The sequence below is a fragment of the Montipora capricornis genome, chromosome 7 (assembly GCF_036669925.1).
Source record: "Montipora capricornis isolate CH-2021 chromosome 7, ASM3666992v2, whole genome shotgun sequence".
Lineage (NCBI taxonomy): Eukaryota > Metazoa > Cnidaria > Anthozoa > Scleractinia > Acroporidae > Montipora > Montipora capricornis.
Genome location: NC_090889.1, coordinates 26,152,154 through 26,172,051, shown reverse-complemented (window position 1 = coordinate 26,172,051; position 19,898 = coordinate 26,152,154). Strand labels below are relative to the sequence as shown.

Sequence of the window (19,898 nt, the reverse complement as noted above, 5' to 3'; positions counted from 1 at the left end):
CCGATTACTTGGCACTGTGGCACACAATAAGCTGAGCTGGACACACCTCATTTGATGGATCTAAAGCTTAGCCTTGCTAAAGAGGTGCAAATTCTTACTTAAGAATGTTTTAGAAGCATTTAATCGTACTGTAATTCTACCAACTGTCACCTGTGGCTTAGCTTTGTGGGGCTGCTATAGTAACCAGGAAATGTTTAACACAATAGAAAAGCTACACAGTACAGCCGCGAAGATAATTTTTAATTTACGATCAGTCACCCCGCATGCAAAGGCCTTAAAGGTGGCGAACTGGCATCCACTCAGCTTCAAATGTAAGATTGCATTATTAAAACTGATGCACAAGGCTCATTGGGAAAATCTACCTTTGCCATTTTGTGACGCTATAATCTGTAGAAGAACATCGACATATCCGTCTAGGACACCTGACTTTGTTTTTTTTACCTCGTTTCAACTCAAGATTTGTCCATTTCTCAATTAGACCATGATTGTATATATTTTTAAGCCGTATCTTGTATATACAGTCGTAATTGTTATTAGTTTTTAGCTCTTTTACACCCTAGGGATTTTTAGTTTAGGCGTATAATAGTATGTAATTTAAGGGAATCTTATTTTAATTCATTTAAGCGTCTTTTGTAAACACACGACCCCATAAGCTTTATAGCTTTTAACTTAATCATTTCTGAGTAAGGTCTATCTATCTTTCTATCTGTCTTCTTGAGGGAAGAACAGAGAGGATCCTGGGAAGGAGGTTGAAATAAGAGACCTGCTGTAGCCATGTATAATGAAATAAACTTTATTTTTCATTTCTGGTAATATATCTCAACTCTGTACAAGAATACTAGCAAGTCATGCAAACAAGACAAGCTAGTTTAAATAAATAAATTTCAAGTATGTATAGTCTATATATCTCTACATTTTGTCTTTGATTTTTTCACCTAACATATTAGCAATGCTGCATTAAAGCCCTTTCTTATATTTAGTTTCTTCCAATACATACTCTTGTATCACTTTGGATTGCAGGAAACAGTAAGGTTTGAAAAGTCTTACTCGCTTCTTTTATAAAAAATTAAAAATTTGCTTTATTGGCCTAATAATAAATACAGAATTAGCTCATTGCAAATTGTGAAGTTTGAATCTGTACAACTTTTGCGATTTTCAACTTAAACTTTAGTGTGGTTTTTCTTTTTTTCTGTTTGATTTCAAGTTCTCTAAGAATAACCACGTGGCTGAGAAAAGCTAAGTGGAAAAGTATATTTAAATTATTAATTATCTATCGGGAGATGATGATTTCTGGGCGATCCGCTAGAGAAAGTTGTAGTTATGTTTGCGTTTAGTACAGAGTGAATGAAATGTTTTTAAAGGGGCTAGGTCACGCTATTTTAGGTAATTTTGTTTAATTTTGTTAATTATGAGCTCTAAACGTCAAATTGGCAGAGCAAGTGTCTTTCATTTGCAAAATCACGGCCAAATCACGGCCACATGACATTTTGATATAGACTGATATAAATTTGAAAAAAGGTGGGCCGACGTTTTTCAAATTTATCCAAATTCATGTCCCTTCTTTGCTTCCCTGTGTTTTGTTAGAGTTCTTCTATAGTTTTGAACAGTTATTTTGATATTTTAGTTACTTCTATGACCATTCGATCAGTGCTGAAATTGCCTAAAATTGCGTGACCTAGCCCCTTTAAATACTTCACCCAATACGTCTTCAATACGTGAAGGTCAATAGAACAACGCTATATATTTGGTGAATTTTTCCGTATGGCGAATTGCTTGTGCACTTTGGTCGTAAATGCGTTTTGCAATCTGCATGTAATCCTAATATTGAATTGAAAATATAAGACGAAATTTTTTCGTGGAATGCTGACAGTTTGCATGCCTGTCGTCATAAAAATGTGGTGCCACTGAAATCATGGCAGAAACGAGTTTAGTAAACAACGTGAATAAAAAAAAAAAAAAAACACGTGCAAAAAGTCAAGAAAACGGGTTATTTTGATGAGTTGTATCCCAGTGGTAACCTTAGTGTTATCGGCACAGGCACCTGTAAATTTCAAAACTCGACACGAGGCATCCCATGTGATAAATATCTACTCTTAACGTTGGTTCAAAACGGGCACTTGCTCTAACTAGACTAACACTTTTAGCCACTGATGTTTTTCATATAATTTGGAAACTGAAGATTGTCAAGATATTCTCGACTATTTTTTTAACGCCTCTCATCTTATTTCAAATGTATATATTCATATATCTTTATATTTTCTCTTCCTCACCTTAGGTTGACCCGTTTCTGGTTTTTCACTAACAAATACAACACAATAAATATTATACTTTCAAGATACTGTGACAGGTTGTCTGGATGCATGAATTTCAAAAGCCTAAGTATAAGAGAAAAGTGTACACCTATCAAAAAAATTGACTATACGATTTACAAACTCCAGCTCTCATCTGAAAAAGGAAAAAATTAGAAAAAGACTGGTCAAATAAGAATAGCATTTGTAAAGATGCACTTCTCTGAGTTTTACGAATATGGTAGTTAGTAGGGCTCGCCAAATTGTATTGGGAAGGAAAATGGCTTATATGTAGGATTTGCTTTTGTAAAGAATTTGTGAGCCTGCGTTTGTGAGTGAGCGAAGCACGTAAATTTGGTTGTATTAAATGAGCCCGAAACAGTAAATGACGCTATCCATTCGTCAGAGCAAAATGCTAACTCATTCTGCGGTGGGTGAGTTACTCTTTTTCAAGTCATTTGATACAGCCAAATGTTTATATTGAGAAGACTTGTTAGGATGTTTTGCCCAATGTTTTTTCCCTAAATGGGATGAAGACGTACTCATTTGTTATGTAAGCTTTTTTCCTCATCTTCATCAACAGTTTGGAGCCAACTGGTTATCTCGTAGTTGATTTTGGATGTTGGTGCTGAACTGTCTCTACAGAAGTTTAACTCAGTTGCAATTACCTTTTACAAGCTCAATTTGTAATCCTCCACCTAATTCAGAGGTACAAGTTGCACATCGCCCTCCACATTTGCCTATAACTTGAAGGCCTTCCTGCAATCAAACGGAGGGGTCTTCATATGAGTACCAATTCGAGTAATTTTGCGATTGACTTGCTCTACTATGGGTTATATATACACTGCTTTGCACTTTGAGCCAATCAGAAGCAAAGGGCAAAGACAAAATTGAGCGACGGTTTTTTTCCCGCTTTTATCATCGGTTTGCATGTATTTGCTTTAGGATCTAATTGGCTTATTCGATTGACTGACTGCGACTATTGTGATTGGAAGACGTATGGTAATTACCTTCCTTTAACTTTAACTGTACAAAGGTTAAGTTGGGGTAACGTGCAATCTTTCCTGCACACTAATAACTTTTATACCAAACCGTACTTCTCTCAATCGGTGTTCTTTTGAAGCTGGTAAGCTAATTCTCTCTTATTTTCTACAGCCGACATAATTTGTGGTAAAAGGAAATACGTCGATAACTAACAAACAACGAATGAAGAAAATACAAGAGCCTCAATTTGCTTTTCAGGGAAAGCATGAAATGTATAAGATAAAAACAAAATGGACAACTGACTCACCGGGTATCTGTAGATAATTTGAGAATACGCCTGGCCAGTTGAACTCCAGGTTACCTTGGAACTTAATCTGATGCCAGTTTCTCTTAAATTGATGCTAAAACGACCCTAAAATGGCCAATAGACACAAAACTTCAGTAATTTATCCAGCCTCTCAGCTGGAAGTTAAATTATGCAAGCACGCACTTCCGTGAAATAATTTAACAGCTTCTGTAAAAGTCTAAATCGTCGAGCCTTACCTGAGAACAGACTTTAGAGTGTAATGTGAAGTGCTAGTTTTCTACCCCATATACACCTTATTCCAAAATGGCCGCCATTTAGATATTCTTTTGTTTTTATTTAAATTAGACCTTGATAGCCTGGTTCAAGGCAAAATATTCTTTTGAATTTTCAGCTCAAGAACGAGGCATCAAGGGCAAAATTTGCATGGAAACAAAAGAATATTTAAATGACGGCCATTTTGGAATAAGGTTGTCATTTTCTCTGCCCTTGTGTGGGCCCATTTCCATTAGTCGGGCTAACGCTCACATGGTTCATATGGGGTAGAAAACTTACACTTCACATTACACTCTAAGCAGTTAAGTTTGTTGAAATGTTACATGGCCAAAGTTTGCAAAAACGTAAGCCTTCCTTACCTGAGGACAGTTTCCCTGAGCACTATAGCAATCTCCTGCCGTGCCGTATGGGGGTGGACTTAAGCCTCTTAATGACGCAAACGTTTTATCTTCCGCTAAAAGGTAACGGATTTAAAGTCAACAAGTCAACAAGAGAGTTTTTAATAGTAGTAATAATAATAATAATAATAATAATAATAATAATTTATTCATAGCGGATATATACAAAGCTCTATACCGCTTTATAGTTACAGAACTAAAATTAAATGGCAAATTTAAACTAATATTAGGCATAGACTTAAAAAATAAAAAATAATTAACTAAAAGCAATTCTAAAAAGATGAGTTTTAAAACGCGATTTAAACACAGCAACGGAAGGACTTAACTTAATTTCAAGTGGTTTAACCCTTTGGCTACTAGAGATTTGGCCGAAAAACACGTTTTGAAGCTAGTTGAGGGGTTTTTTGGTCACTGCCGTGCTGTTTAAGAGCTAAATCTCCCTACAAACCCGTTTCCAGGTTTTACACTCCGCGGCCTTTTCAGCCAGGTGCAAAATAAGCGTTTGCAAAGTTCGGGCATACGCAGAAAACCAAAATTTCGACAGTTTTTGGGTTTAAAAGTAGCACAACACTTTCGACTTTCACTTTTCGCTTTCTCTCCTTCCCTCTCTTTTCGCTTTCTTTGCCTCATTTTTTTTTTGAACTTGCTGGGCATTTGGTAGGCTTTATTTTGGTGAGAAGAGTTTCTGAGAAACCTTTCATCATCTTAGAATTAGGTGCTCAGAAAGGTAGGTGGGTAATGGAGCAAGCTTTTCATGGAGATTTTCAGGTCAGTCTTACATGGTTTTTTTGGCCGTTTCTCCAGTTTCCTTGACTGAATTGTGCTCATTCTGGTATAGTTTGAAAGATCTCTTCTCCCTGCACAAGTTAGTGGACAAAGCTGTTCCTGACCGTTAAAAGTGATGACGTCACAAGGGGTAGATGGAACCGTGGATAAAGCTGGACGTATTTTGCCAGGTAGTAATCAAAGGGTTAAGTTTTGAGGTTATTCACCCGAGCGAGAAAAAAGCACGCACTATTTGGGGAGACTACTCATCAACGTAAGGCAGATCAAATCAAAACAATGTTGGTTTTCGATGAGAAGGGAATAACGTAGGAAAATCTCTCGGGCGGAGTAGAGAACTAATGATGAGCTCGACCCTCATATGACGTCTAGTTTGGTCCCAGTGCTCTCACCATTGTGTCAACTCCGCCCTAAAACGCCAACAACTGTAGATCAACCTGCAACCTCCTGCACAAGCCGAAACATTTAATATCACATGTTTACTGAATAGGCTCTGTTGCTCTGGAGTTGGCGTGGAATTGGACGCGCGCTGCGCACGTGCGTAGTTTACATTTTGATGCGGCATTTCCTTGGCGTTCTTGTCCTGACAACGAAGTAAAATGGCTAAATATGTGGAGGACGTGAGAACCCCGCAACGATGTTATCTTTAAACAACCGTAGCGTTCAAATCAGTTTTTTTCCTGTAAGGGTGGTATACACTTTCGTTGCCGAACGATTTTGAATAATCTCGAAATGATTGCAATAATGCGAAGTTATATTATCAGATGACGTTTCTGTAGCCAGTCATCGTGATCGTCCTTGCAAAAGCTCTCCAATGATAGCAGGGAAAGGAAAGAAAAGAAAGTTCATTTAAGCGTCTGGTCGTTTTTGCGCTGGAGCACTAATTAATTGGGGACACTGTAAACTGAATTCAATAATTATCGCAAATCAAGTCAAATGTTGGTTGGAACGCAAATCAAATCAAGTCAACGCTGGTCATCTGATGCCCTTTTTACTAAGACAACGGGAAAGAAACGTTCCAAGATGTAAAACACACTCGGGTAGTGCACGGCCATTGTTTTTGCTCAATAAACCTTTCATTTTGCTACGTCCTCGTCGACAATGTACCGCGGTCGTTCTACATCTTTCTCGAAATTCAAGAAACTCACCAATAATTCTCATAGATGACAAATCCAGTCTGACTTTTGAAAAGTACGAGCCGCCTGATAGTTTATAATGTTCATCTTCACAATTACATGTTTCAGTGTGTGAACCATTTCTTGGGCATTCCCAAGCATTTCGCAGCCTGAAAAATGAAAATTAATGGTTAAAACTGAGGCTGAACTAATGGCTTGCAATTTGATCACTTTTGCACGCCAAATTGATAAAATAGCAGTGTTCTCAAAAAAAAAGTTACCTTTTGGGATAAATTTCAGCGAAATTTTCGCTTGGACCTGTTTTAAGTGTGATATATTCAGTGGGTTTGTCTGACATCATTTGGTGACAATACACCTAGAATACAAATACAATATAACAAAACAAGTAGATTAGGCCAAATAAAAGCTCCTTCAACGCTTCACCGAGTCTATCTTCGAAATGACGGACAATTTGAAGCCATAACATCAGTGAAAGAGATTGTGGAAAAACGTCCGTACGACGCAACTCGTTGTATTCTTCATACATTATTATCATGTTTACCACAAATTAGAAGTAAGTATTTATTAGAAGTAAGTATTTAAAGGACTTGTTACCTGTAAGTTCTTCCCTTGGACCAGCAAGTTTTGTTCACCGTCAGATTGTAATCCCCCGATTGCCTGAACTTCTTTACAAGTCGTTGGTGGACCTAAGAGGAAACATGAAAATCTCCATTTAACCGGTGTAGTTGTTGCAGGTAAAATCCAGTCTCATGTTGAATCCGTTTTTAACTAGGTTAAATTGGTGATCCCCATTTTACCGGGGTTGATTATGTACTCAGATTAATTGAAGGAGGAACTTTTTTGGAGCCTAACCCTAACCCTAAGGCTAAAAAAAAATTAGGGTCATGTTTAGGATTAGTTGTGAACCTGGCCCGGGTTGTTCGAAGCATGGTTAGTATGGAAACCTATAGGTTTTGATATCTCTTAACCACCGGTTAGCGCTAACCAGGATTCGAGCAACCGGCCCCCTGGACGGATAATTTGGTTAGGGTCAGTGCATCTGGGCTTTTGCATGTACAATCTGGACGGATAAGTTGGCCGAGATCTTCTCATCAGAAGGATTAAAGGGAAAACTGGCGACAAGTGTTCTTGTCAGGGTAATTCTGGGAAAAATAACGTCACAATTGCTAGGCAGTACACAAGAAAACGACACACGAACATGAAAAATTCGGCTTCTTTTCCAAGCCAAACAAAATCTCTAGTGAAAATTCAAGTATTACGGAGTAAAAACTACAACAAACAAAATGCTTACTCGCGTTACTTCTAATATTCTCGCCCTGAACCACACAGTGCATGCCTCCGTACATAACATGTAACACTCACATGGTTCCATTTGACAAACACGTGACGTGTCCGGTTTGCTTGATGAAGGCGTTGTGCAGTGAACGTCATCGACGAATGTCCCGTTTCGCGCCAAACACTTAACAGCTCTCCTCACAATTCCACGGCCACAACTGACAGAACAATGCTGAGAAGAGAATAAGTAGACGTTTCCAGTTGAACTCAAGCTAAGCTAAAAACAAACTAAATGCAATTAAAGCTGTTTAATATAATTTTTTATTTATTTCTTTGATCGTGAGCGGGCGGTATCCTGAGAATCCTGCAATCTGATTGGTTCCGGGAGCGGGCAGTATTTTCCTATCTACTGACCACGGTCATGGTAACCAACTACGCTAAGCGCAGAGTGAAGTTGCGAACTGAAAGAGCGAAGTTTCAATTTGTCTTAATTGTTTTTTGCAATAGAGCAGTGTTATTGTTCAACTTTCTCATAAAAAAACAATGGATTCTGACGAAAGCTATTACCGTCCAGTGAAAGCGAATTTTATTACCCAACAATGTGTAAAATTAAAACATGACTTTTAGAGTTTTTCTTAATAGTTTCTCCTACCTTCTAAGAATATAATTGCGTTCGACAGAACGCTTCCTAATCTTCTGGGTTGCCTGTTATCGTGTAGGTGCCCTGTGCACACAAGCGAAAGCTGACCCGTGTTTTTTCGTTCCATGGTTCAACTTTTCGGCGCCATTTTGAATGACGTCACAATTTCGTTGCGCAAAACATTTTGCCTCGTACTTCGTTGTTTGTTGGACGTGTAGGAAGGTTCAAGCTTTATCATTCTGCCTCGTGCTTCGCTGTTTGTCGGACGTTTTGGAAGGTTCAAGCTTTATTTAAACCCTTCGTCGGTTGCATTTATAAATTACAAGTAAAAGTAATGACATTCCGCGATGACGTTCCATTTCATTTTCCTTTCACCGCTCACCGCCTGTGAATGAGCGCGTCGCCAATCTATTTTAGGATCATACCTGATTTTTTGTTTGCCTTTTTCAACCGCCCACTTGATCTGAGAATAAGACCGAATTTTCTTGCTCCAACGGCTTATTACCTTTGTGGTATAAAGGATTAATTAATACGCCTCGATACGCTGGATTTTTCTGTTTAACCAGAGAAAGACGACGTGTTTTGAGTTTTCATGGTAGATGTACTTTAGCGATTTTCGAAAAACACCCAGGGACCTAACAAGCCTATAATATGATGAATATTGCTAACACAAATTATTTTTAAAATACAAGCTAAAATATTTCTTATTTTTACACCTTGAATTTTGATTACAGCGATGTGAAATGGCGAGGGAAAAGTTTGATTTTCTAAGGCCCTTGCCGGCGAGAGAGCATTGTGCAATGTCACGGCATACACGAAAAAAAAAAACATATCTTCGGTTCTACCGTGCTTAATTCGCTGATTCAAACGGTAAAGTGCTCTCCGTTAAAAAAAACAAGATCTTCATTCGAAGTTTGTAAGATGCGCCGATAATATTTATATGATTTTTCTGGAAGGAATAGTTTTTATTTTTATAAAGCACACGCCGGCGAGTCTGTGTCCGTAGCGTCACGCAAATTGTTTACGAAATTAAATACGTGCGTCTTATTACAGTAGTTCAGCTTTATTATGAGACAAATTAACTCCCGAGTTAGGATTTCGAGTTGGATTTTCGAGTTAGGATTTCGAGTCGGTTTTTGCGAGATGCTCCAGCTGCAACGAATCGCCTTGGCTTTGGTATGTTAACCGTACGCGTGGGAACAGCCATATTTCATTGGCTATATTTTGATTACATTTGTTGACTTTAATATATAGTTCCAGTGGCCACAAATTGTTTAGTCTGTACTCAGCGAAGGTCGAAATTGAATCGATGGAAGAGTACTCTGAAGCCAAGACCTATAAGAGTAAGCCAGAACTAAGGAAGAGCAATGTAAATGCTGACTTATTTTATTCATCAGCGGAAATAATAATTATTGCCAGTCGCACGGAGTTTTTCCGGGAGTTTGTTAACATAAACCACGGATAAACGGGCCGGAAACGCGAGAGCAAAGGTTACGGATGTTAGCTGATATTTGTGCTTCCAGCTCAGAATACCCGGAGTACTAGATGTAACACAAGTATTCTTTTTAGAAATCAGCCTTCATGCTGAAACATTACCAGTAAAAGTGAAAATGTGACGTTTAATAACATGAATTTGCTAGTTTACCGAAACTGGAGCCGTCACGCAACGTGTCATCAAAGGTCATATCGAATCGCATTAAATAAAGCAAGGAAATCAAAATCCACAGAACAATAGTGGACTTTGTCAGTACTGTTATATGTCTGTAACACCTCCGCCGTTCACAGTAATGATTTCAGCAACAGACAACTATTATCACAGGCGGAGAACGCACTCCTAATCTTTGATTACTACTAGTTTACAAATAAATAAAAATGTTATTCACCGGTTTTGGTCGGTCCGTATTGGGAAAAACTGTGCCCTGTGTCTCGAGTACGGCCCTCGGCCTGCCGCCTCGGGCCGTACTCAAGACCTCGGGCACAGTTTTTCCCAATACGGACCTCCCGGCCGGTGAATAACATATATATAGGATAACAGTTTTGTCACAATGCACACTTGTGAGTTTGTCATAAGGTCGATTTGTTGTTTAAAATCAAAAGGACATTTCACACCATTGAAGGGAATGGCAGACAACGTGCGCATGCGTAGTTGTCTCAGGGTTGGTACGTAGTTTGCGTCTTCAGTTGCCCAAGTGACAGTTCTATCACACTAGGAAATTTGTCATGCAAACGCTACCACTACGTTTAACGTAATCCATCACCACTTGTTTATCGTTTCGTCTATGGTAAGTTAATGTGAACAGGTTTTCAATGAAGGTAGGAGGAGATTGACGTTTCCCTTACCGGAGACCAGGGGCCGACTCTCCAGAACAGAAAACCTTTGCACCGCCCCATGTCACACAATCGCCATCGAGGAGGCTTCATTCTTTCCTCACATTCAGTATTTCCAACGCACTCGACTGTTCTCAGCTGAATACCAAGTCCGCAGCTCTTAGAACACTGTGCAAGGACGAACAAACACAACACCATAAATTGTCAGCACTTAACGTGCAAAGATCATCTTGTATTAAAATTACTTCATTCAGTCATCTTAAACGACTTCGTTTTTGATAATAAAATGCAACACTGAACGGAAAAGAATCCTTGTAGGTGTTGATCTGCCATTGCACATCCTTGCCTGGAATTATGAAGTGCTTTGGGTGGTCACATGTGTGGTATTTAATATTAATTTTTATATTGGATAGTAGTTAATTGTAATTAGTGTTCTTTAGTGTAGTTTTTTATGTCTGACCCTCACTGTAATTCAGATTTATCATCTGCAATAGTGTGAATAAACGTATCTACATTGGTTGTGTACAATCCCAGGTACCCGTCTAAATGCCCGAAAATGAAGGAAAACGAATATTCGAGGCTTCATGGCAGATTAAACTTGTATTACATAATACTTCAACTGATCTTCTCTTCCGAAAGCATACCATAATCTTGCTGGTCTTTTTTTAATGCGGCAGTTTTAGCATAAACCAAAAGAGTAGACACTCTGCTAGTATTGGGCTTCCCATTGACGCTTTCCCATCTCTTTTCACCCGATCTCCTGCATTAGTGCACCGCTTCTAAAATTCATCTTTTTTTCCTTTGACCAAACGTCATACTTACCCTTGACCAATCACCGTGTTTCCACTTGGAGGGACACTGAAACCCATCACACAGGGAACTGTTGTCTGGTTTGGAGAATGGGCTACATAGGGTATCAGGAACTTTCCTATTAGACGAGTCGACACACCAAACGTCACGTGACTTTTTGCCGGACCCACAGGAACTTGAACACTGAGATAAATTAGGGGAAAACGTAAGATAAGGACTCACAAGCAGAATATTCTTGACGAACGCTGCATATATCAAGCTCACAATTGTGTCTACTTCGCGCAATTCATACCTTAGTCCACGTGGAAGTCTGCCATTTGTACTGATTAGAATACAGTGAGCAGCCTCTTACGGTACACGGCTGCTTATCTAGAGGCCGTGTGTTGTGGTCGCAAAACGTATCATCTCTATATTCATGGTTGTGAAAACATCTGATGACTCTGTCTCTTGTTCCCTTTCCACACGTCACTGAACACTAACAAAAAATTAAAGTTAAAAATCTCCTCTATCAGATAATGGCAATAAAGCAAATTTTACAGTACCACAGGCAACCCAGCAATGACACCACAGCCTCCTTTCTAACTCTAATAATTCGTGAAGAAATTACTTTTGAAAGGAACGAAATATCGGTGAAAACACTAAATCTCGACAGCTTAATCAATTCTATCGTCATCCAAGGGGGTGAGAAGGAAGGTGGAAGGAAAGTTGAAATCAAAACCCTTGGCAGTCAAAAGTCAAGAAATTTCCGCATTAAATCAAGAGAAACAGTTGCGTAATCATCTTCGCCTCTCTCTCAGAGTTTAACATGCAGCTGTCTGTGTAAAAATTACCTCGCCCCATAAGCCAACCTCCCATTCACCGCATCGTCGTTTCTTGTTACATGACCGCTTTGTCTTTGGTTTGCGTTCACCAGCACAATATTTATCCAAGATTTTGTCCCCGTTTTTAGCACTGCACCAAACGTCACGGGATTTTTCACCGATTCCACAGTATACTGAACACTGAAATAAATCGAAAAAAAGAAGAATCTAAAGATCGGCCTACACGGACAAAAGTCTATTTGCGTTACAATTAACAAAAGGACGTCACCTTTTTTAAAAATAGCATCCACTGAACCATTGCTTAGAAACACCAACAATCGTAACATAAAAGTATCAAGTTTCAGCCGTATCTTTAAAAGATGCCGTTCGATTCGAATACATATATGTTATTTGCCAGGTGGGAGGTCTGTATAGCGAAAAACTGTGACCTCGGTCTTCGAAGGTGATTAACGAGTACTTTTCACCTTTGAGAAGTCGAAGACTGCTTGTCGGTACATTGTTGAAAAATGTTAATTTATTTAGCTTATATGGTATAAACTGAAACAATTATCCTCTTCAGTGTCCATGAAAGTTATGGTTATTTAGGTCTACTTAATTAACTGAACAATTGTTGGTTATGATGCTACATGAAGAGCGCTCTTAACTTACCTTGCTCCAGACTCCTTTGTGCCACTTCGCTTCCGGGAAACACTCTTTGATACCGCAATCTTCTTGCTCAGCAGGCCTCCGCTTGACATCACAGGCAGAATCATGCAGTCGTTTGCCGGTTACCATCGAGAAACAGGCGACAGCTCTTCTTTTAACTCCTACTCCGCAAGTACGGGAACACTGGAAGGAGAGGAAAATCTGTTAAACTGCGATTCCGAATAGCTAGGTTTCGTAAATTTTGTTTGATGCCGTTTAGCAAGTTACCCGAGTCCACCGTCCCGTGTTCCATGATGGGCAGGGTCCTAGGTTACATTCATCTGTTACTGTTGGCTGGTTTGTCTCATTACAAGATGTACTGACTCCACTGATACACTGAACTTGTCTTTGCTTGGTTCCTTTGCCACAAGTCACAGAACACTGCAAAGTAAATAATTTTAAAGGTTTTTTTGAGACAAGAAAACACCTTATAACATGGGCGGTAAATTTACCATTCTGAGCATGAGTAATAGCTTTGGGGGTCGAACTGCGCATGCTCCAATCCAAAAACTCGAAATCTTACTCCAATCTCAGATTCCTCTTCTTATTCAAAATTGAGAAACCACAATCCATAGCATGTCTTCCATACAGCTTTCTTAACCTGTGGAGTCTTCTTTGTCGGATAGTGCTACAAAAATAGTCTGGCTAAAAGTAGACGGGGAAGCGGTGGGAAGAAAAGCCATTCAATTTTTTTGTAGCTGTTTGTCTTCTGACTGCGCCCACTACATATACCATACTGCTATAAAAAAGATAATTTCCTGTACCTCGGACCATTTGCCTATGTTCCAAAATGGACACTTTCCCTTGTTGCAACTGACTCGCTTTGCCGGCATTGACGAAGGATTACAAGCAGAACTCGTTTCATTTCCTCGTAGGCACTCGACCAAACGCTCTTTGATTCCTTCACCACAAGAAGATGAACACTACGAATGGAATACAATAACTCAGAATCCTTGACTCTCATTCGTTCTTTTAAAGTGATTAACCTTACAAAGGCTAATTTTATGGGGTGTGCAATTCCCACACATCGTTTTTTCACACTGAAATTCCCCTCGGCTTTCCTGTGTCTAAATTGTTCCCTCACTGATTCACATTATTTGCAGGTCACTCAGTGTCAAAGAAAATAATCTACTGTACTGTTAATGAAAAAAAAGGAACAGTGGTCTTTTTTCATTAAGCAAAAGACAGTGTAAATATGCCTGTCTATACCTGGGACCATAATCCAACACTCCATTGTGGACAGGAACCTGTGTTACAATTGGCAGATATGTCTGGTCTTGTTTTGGGATCACACTTGTCTAACCCCTCACTGCACTTTACAGTCCGAGTTTGAAGCCCATCTCCACAAGTTACGGAACACTACAAAAAACAAACGATATTTTTATAAACTCCTTGATGAAAATGCATAAGCGTCGGCAGAAAGATTGGAAAAGGGTTAGGGTTAGGCTGACTTTGGTCGAGATATTGACACGAGGAACAGGAAACGCCCACATGCAAAGTCACCCTTATCCCTAATATTTAACACTTCACAGCTTGTGGACAATCTTACCTGACCCCACTCCCCTGCTTCCCACACAGGACACGCATTGACAATACAGTCTGTTGTTGATGCTGGTTTGCTTCCCGCATCACATGAAACATCTGACCTGCTGCACATGACGTCTCGCTGTTTCATGCCTTCACCACACGTGGCTGAACACTGAAAACAAACAATCAATCAATCAATCAATCAATCAATAATCTTTATTTATGCTCGAAGTTTGAGATAGCAAAAAAATATGCTGATGTCTCCGAGGATAATAACAAATTAAATAAATATTAAATAACAATAAAAATTCCTAATGTACGAGTAGTCAACAAGATAATGGCATTAAAATAAGGTAAGATCAAGATTAAAAATGGCTGATTTGAATTTTCTCAACTCAGGAATTGTTCTTATGGTATTAGGATGGGAATTCCACAGCTTACTACCGTAATAAGAGAGAGAGAGCGAAGCCCAAAACTGGTGGTGTTAACTCTACCCCTCTTAACTATATTACAATGAAGAAAAGTAAACAGCTTAGATATGAATTCAGGCGTTAAGCCATGTAAAGCCTTATATACAAGAACTAAAATACTATGTATTCTTCTATTGTATGGGGTAGGGTGTTAACGATAATTGCGTACTTGTTAACGTAAACTATTCTTGAAAAAACAAAAGTCCTCTTATAAACGGAAAGCACGATTGACATTAGAGCGGTTTTCAATTGAGTGTCGAAAGTAATTAGCGAATTGCTTTGGTTTATGATTACTTCACTTAGTGATTGGTTCAAAGTTCTCGCGCCATTTTTTCAACCAATCAGAAATGAAACCAAAACCAATCGTGGGTCGCGCGTGCACATTTTCCCGCGCTTTGTGTCGGCTACGTGTAATTACTTCGAGTTTTGATTGGTTTAACGGATTGTCTCCGTCCTTTTTGATTGGCCAAAGTAATTACTTTGGTTGTGGTTTTACGACACTCATTTGAAAACCGCTCTAATCTATCAAATCTAAAAGTGTAATTATAACGAAGATGGGGATACTATCTCTTTCAGTTCTATTGGTGAGTACCGTTAGTTGCACGGCGTAAAATACTGGCGATAAAACATCATGCTGAAGAGCGTTGATTAACGATATACACACTCTTGGGACTAACAATGGTCCCAAGAGAAAACAAAAACAATGCTTTTGCAAGATTTGGGGGGACAGACAAAGAGTATTATGGTATTTTCCAAAGTGGTCTATTCGAGTGTTGGTCTGCCGCCTTGGCGGATGAAAGGATTCTCGACAATATCACCGGTAAGTATGAGTTGGTAACCTGGCTCGAATTTGCCTTCATAATCCCAAACTGTAGAATCTAATACCTCACTCCATCGGCCTGTTTGCCATACAGGACAGGATGCTAGGCTACACTGAATAACAGACACAGGTTTGGATTCAGGATCGCATTTATTTGCTACACCGGTACACGATACAACGCGTGTCCTGGTGCCAGCTCCACAGCTCACAGAACACTACAAGAACAACAAGAGAAAATTAGATTCCTACGCGCGCTTGTGCTGATGATGCTGTTTGCTGGTTCTGATACCGATTTCTATAAAGAAGTACATACCTGACTCCAGTCTCTAACATTCCACTCAGGACACGGACCAAGACTGCAGCTTGTTACAGCTTCTGGTTGAGTTTCAGCGTCACATTTGCCTCTCCCACTGCACTTAACGATCCGCTTTTTAATCCCAGTCGAACAAGACACTGAACACTTTGAAAAGGAATGATAATTTAAAAAACGATTTATTCTTTATGATCTTGACATCCACTTTTTTCCTTTCAAAATACCACAATACTCTTTGTTCAGTGCCCTCCAAAATTTTGCAAAAGCATTGCTTTTATTTTCTCTTGGGACCATTGTAAGTCCTAAGAGAAACTGGAAACAATGCTTATGGAAAAATTTTGCTAAATTTTGGAGGGCAACATTTAAAGTGTTATGGTATATTTGAAAGTGGCCTATTCAGTTCACAGAGTCGTTGGTGATATTTGCTCAGAGTAATGCATGGTCTTCTCAATCGCTTCCGACGAACACGCGCTTGAAACTTTTTAGTTTCATGACTGAACCAAGCGGAATTTTAAGTGTTGTGGCAATTAACAACAACAACAGACTTATTTTTGTATTTCGTTTTATAAAAATGAGGCCTACCTCGCTCCAACTTCCAACGTTCCACTCCGGACAAGAGCCAAGATTACATCTTGTTGTAGAATAAGGTTTGGATTTTAAGTTGCATTTCCCTTCACCACCTGTACATTCCACGGTACGAGTTTGCATTCCATTTCCGCAAGTCACTGAGCACTGTGAAAAAATGAGTATAGCAAGTCTCACAAGTATGGAACGAGTAAAAGATCAATGCTTTGCATGAGCTGAGTTGAACAAACAACTTTGTTTGTAACAGGGAGCTCTGGCAACAACGACGACATAAGCAAAGGCTACGTCACCAAAAATTAGGTTGAATAATTGAAAAGGGCATTACTGCACTTGTGACATGCATTTTTGTACACCTCTTTCCTGTTCTCTGCAAAAGAACACTGTGAAAAGACCACATTGGAAGTTTTGAGTGAGTGTAACATATCACTGCTAAGGTTTCATTGTCCCTTTATTTACTTCAAAAGAGTACCCATCCATGTCATCCATCCACTTGTGGCGTATTTTTCCAACGTTGTACCACCCGAACGAAACGGAATAAAGAACGGAACAGTTCAAGTGGTAGTCACGAGTGCAAAAACGCTAATTTCCGTGAAGCGTTTTTTTTTTTGGCGTTGTCCGCCTCGTCTTTGCTAACGTTCGCTACTGAGATGATGGGTGTAGAGCAGTGTCTCTTCAGCCATTGAATTAACAGATACCTCACTCCATCTTCCTTCTCTCCATGTGGGACACCTTCCCATATTACATATGGCGTACACGTCAGGTTTCTTTCTGAAGTCACATCTGTTGTTTCTGGCAGTACATTCCACAATTCGTCTTTTCCAGCCTCTTCCACACGACACAGAGCACTGTTAAAATAAACACACCGCCAAATGACAAAGCTGGGTTTTAGGACCAAGGTCGTAGTTTTCTCGTAACCTTTTATAACAAGCTCTTACGTTAAGACTGCTAAAGCGTAAACAAACTACGCTTTGGCTCACCCGTTTGTAGTGTTTTCACCGTACGGGGAGCTCTAGCCAGATTACACAAAAAAAATCTACAGCTGCCCCTTGAACCTTACCGTGTTATTTCGCGAGCTTTGAGTGTCCAAGTCGAACATAAGCGTCACTGATACAGAATTTAAACATGTCACATTTTCTTTATGTATTTTATAGCTACAAGTCAGGCTAAATACAACTGGGCCAAAAACTCGTACCTGTTGCCAATCCCCTACTCTCCATTCTAAACACGGTCCAAGATTACACACTGCTCTGTAAGCTGGTTTAGATTTTAAGTCACATTGTCTTCCTGTGCAATGCACCGTGCGAGTCTTTATTCCATTTCCACAGGTTTTTGAACACTGAAAAGTTAAATCACGAGAGTTAGCTTATCTTAAGACTCTGATGTTTCTCGGAAACTGTTATTGAACTATTGAGAACTAGAACTGACTGAAAGACATGCGCTCACAAAAGCATTATCACGATAGCGAGGCAAAGGCTCCTTCCTGTCCCGAACATTCAACTAAAAAGCATAATGTTTAATTGTAAAGGACACTGCCCTGCAGATTTTCGTATGATCCTTCACAAGATTTACATGTTATTCAATTGCAAAACTCTATGAGATAACGCCAGATTGCCACCACTCTGGGGAGTTGCCTGTACAGAGAGGTCTCTGTTGAGTCCCTTTAGCAGGCATCCAACATTGTTTCGCCCTCGCACAGAAAGATAAAAAAAACAACATTCTTCAACATACCTTACTCCATGTACCTGTTTCCCATGTTGGACACAGTCCAGGGTTACATCTTTCCACACTTTTAGGTCGGCTTTTATCATCACATTTAGCAACATCTCCATTGCAGTGGACGCTTCGACTCTTGAAGCCACTTCCACAAGTTACTGAGCACTGAATTAAAAAAACGTTTCAGTTAAGAAGATTTGACATAAGATAAAGAGAGTTTTCAACCAGCGACCTTTGGAAACTTGCTACCCCCTATTAATCAGCGTCGCAAATAACTAATTGTTTTTGTACGAGACCATGGTTTATCGGGAGGAATAGACATTGCTACCCTTGCAGATGTCATTACAAGGCAGCACTTTTGTTATCCTGAATTAACTTAGAAGTAAAATTCAATAACGTTTTACCTCGCTCCAGTCATTTGTTCGCCATTGTGGACATGTTTCCAGATTGCATAGTGACGTGGATTGTGGTTTTGTTCCCAAATCACAAGCGAAATCTTTGTCACTGCATTGTACTGGACGAATTTGAATTCCAGAGCCACAAGTCACCGAACACTACAGTAAGAAGATCAAAATTGCAACGTTACGTTATAATTGAAAGTTAAATACACAAACTAAGGGTGCGTTCGATTGACCGTATTCTGGAATAGGAATACACGGAATAGAAGTTACAAATCGTTCGCTTCTACGCAGATTCACATTAAATTAAAAATGTCAAACAACTGCTAAATGCTATTTTAAACATATCTTCATTATCCTTGTTGCTTCAAAACGCTAGACGTACCGTTTTAAATCATCACTCCAGGTATTCTTATTCCGGAAAAGGGTCAATCGAACGCACAAAACAGTTCGTTTTTTCTACAGTTCCTTACTTTTACCCAGTCTCCCGCTATCCATTTAGGGCATGGTCGAACGTTACAAGCTTGTTTCGCAACAGGTTTGCTGTTTTCCTCACAACCAGAACTTAACTGACCATTTTGAAATCTGCAACTCGTGATTCGTTGACTGATACCCTTACCACAGGACACTGAGCACTAAAGAAAAAAGACACGTAAGGTCAGCAGAATGAGGAAACTTCATTCATCCACGCGCATGCTCCATAAAGTAACAGCTTCTTTTTATATCCACCTCTCCCCAAGGTCCTACAGTCCACTGCGGGCACGGTTCCAGATGACACCGCGCAGAGGTTTGTGGTTTATCCCTGACGTTACAACTGAAGTCTTGATCACTGCATTCCACTGTACGCTGTTTTTCTCCTAAACCACAACTTACTGAACACTGCAAAACAAACCATATAGAAAACTTCACTGCCTTGTACGATAAGACAACAGAGAAGCCAATTGACAATCTCCGCTTACCATGCCCCAGTCTCCAACAATCCAGTAAGGGCATGGTCTGACATTACAAACTTCCGTCGTTGCTGGCTTGACGCCCTTGTTACATCCGGGACTCATCTGCCCATTTTTCGATACGCAGGTAACGTTTCTTTGCCGTATTCCCTCACCACAAGACACTGAACACTAGGATAAATAGAAAGGAAGAGAGATCAGAATCTGTGATTTTCAACATTGCTGGGCTTGTATTCTATGTAGATATACTGTCTTCTTTCCACAGTAATCACAGCTGTTCAAAAGCTGGATAAGTCAGAATCCAGAGAATAAAATATACCTCATGTTTAAGCCATGGCCAAGGTTTTTATACACACCATTCCTTTGATGTGCTTGGAGTATGCATATTTACAGTT

The 19,898-nt window shown here is 39.5% G+C and overlaps 1 protein-coding gene across 2 annotated transcripts in view; it reads right to left on the bottom strand.

Moving 5' to 3' along the window:
* Positions 1 to 779: 779 nt before the first annotated feature.
* Positions 780 to 19,898, bottom strand: part of LOC138056639 (A disintegrin and metalloproteinase with thrombospondin motifs 9-like) — a 38,201-nt gene continuing 19,082 nt past the window's right edge. For both annotated transcript variants that reach the window (XM_068902478.1, XM_068902479.1), the window contains 27 exons: positions 19,513 to 19,674; positions 19,283 to 19,432; positions 19,027 to 19,188; positions 18,560 to 18,709; positions 18,171 to 18,320; positions 17,635 to 17,778; positions 17,138 to 17,287; positions 16,440 to 16,589; positions 15,858 to 16,004; positions 15,610 to 15,759; positions 14,277 to 14,426; positions 13,937 to 14,086; positions 13,492 to 13,650; positions 12,956 to 13,108; positions 12,692 to 12,871; positions 12,053 to 12,223; positions 11,515 to 11,697; positions 11,235 to 11,405; positions 10,425 to 10,580; positions 7,532 to 7,676; positions 6,764 to 6,855; positions 6,430 to 6,524; positions 6,182 to 6,318; positions 4,212 to 4,306; positions 3,580 to 3,684; positions 2,957 to 3,047; positions 780 to 2,445 (listed from right to left, as the gene is read on the bottom strand). In XM_068902478.1, the coding sequence (XP_068758579.1) occupies positions 2,426 to 2,445; positions 2,957 to 3,047; positions 3,580 to 3,684; positions 4,212 to 4,306; positions 6,182 to 6,318; positions 6,430 to 6,524; positions 6,764 to 6,855; positions 7,532 to 7,676; positions 10,425 to 10,580; positions 11,235 to 11,405; positions 11,515 to 11,697; positions 12,053 to 12,223; positions 12,692 to 12,871; positions 12,956 to 13,108; positions 13,492 to 13,650; positions 13,937 to 14,086; positions 14,277 to 14,426; positions 15,610 to 15,759; positions 15,858 to 16,004; positions 16,440 to 16,589; positions 17,138 to 17,287; positions 17,635 to 17,778; positions 18,171 to 18,320; positions 18,560 to 18,709; positions 19,027 to 19,188; positions 19,283 to 19,432; positions 19,513 to 19,674 (3,768 nt within the window). In that variant the 3' untranslated portion in view covers positions 780 to 2,425. The remainder of the gene's footprint in view (positions 2,446 to 2,956; positions 3,048 to 3,579; positions 3,685 to 4,211; positions 4,307 to 6,181; positions 6,319 to 6,429; positions 6,525 to 6,763; positions 6,856 to 7,531; positions 7,677 to 10,424; positions 10,581 to 11,234; positions 11,406 to 11,514; positions 11,698 to 12,052; positions 12,224 to 12,691; positions 12,872 to 12,955; positions 13,109 to 13,491; positions 13,651 to 13,936; positions 14,087 to 14,276; positions 14,427 to 15,609; positions 15,760 to 15,857; positions 16,005 to 16,439; positions 16,590 to 17,137; positions 17,288 to 17,634; positions 17,779 to 18,170; positions 18,321 to 18,559; positions 18,710 to 19,026; positions 19,189 to 19,282; positions 19,433 to 19,512; positions 19,675 to 19,898) is intronic.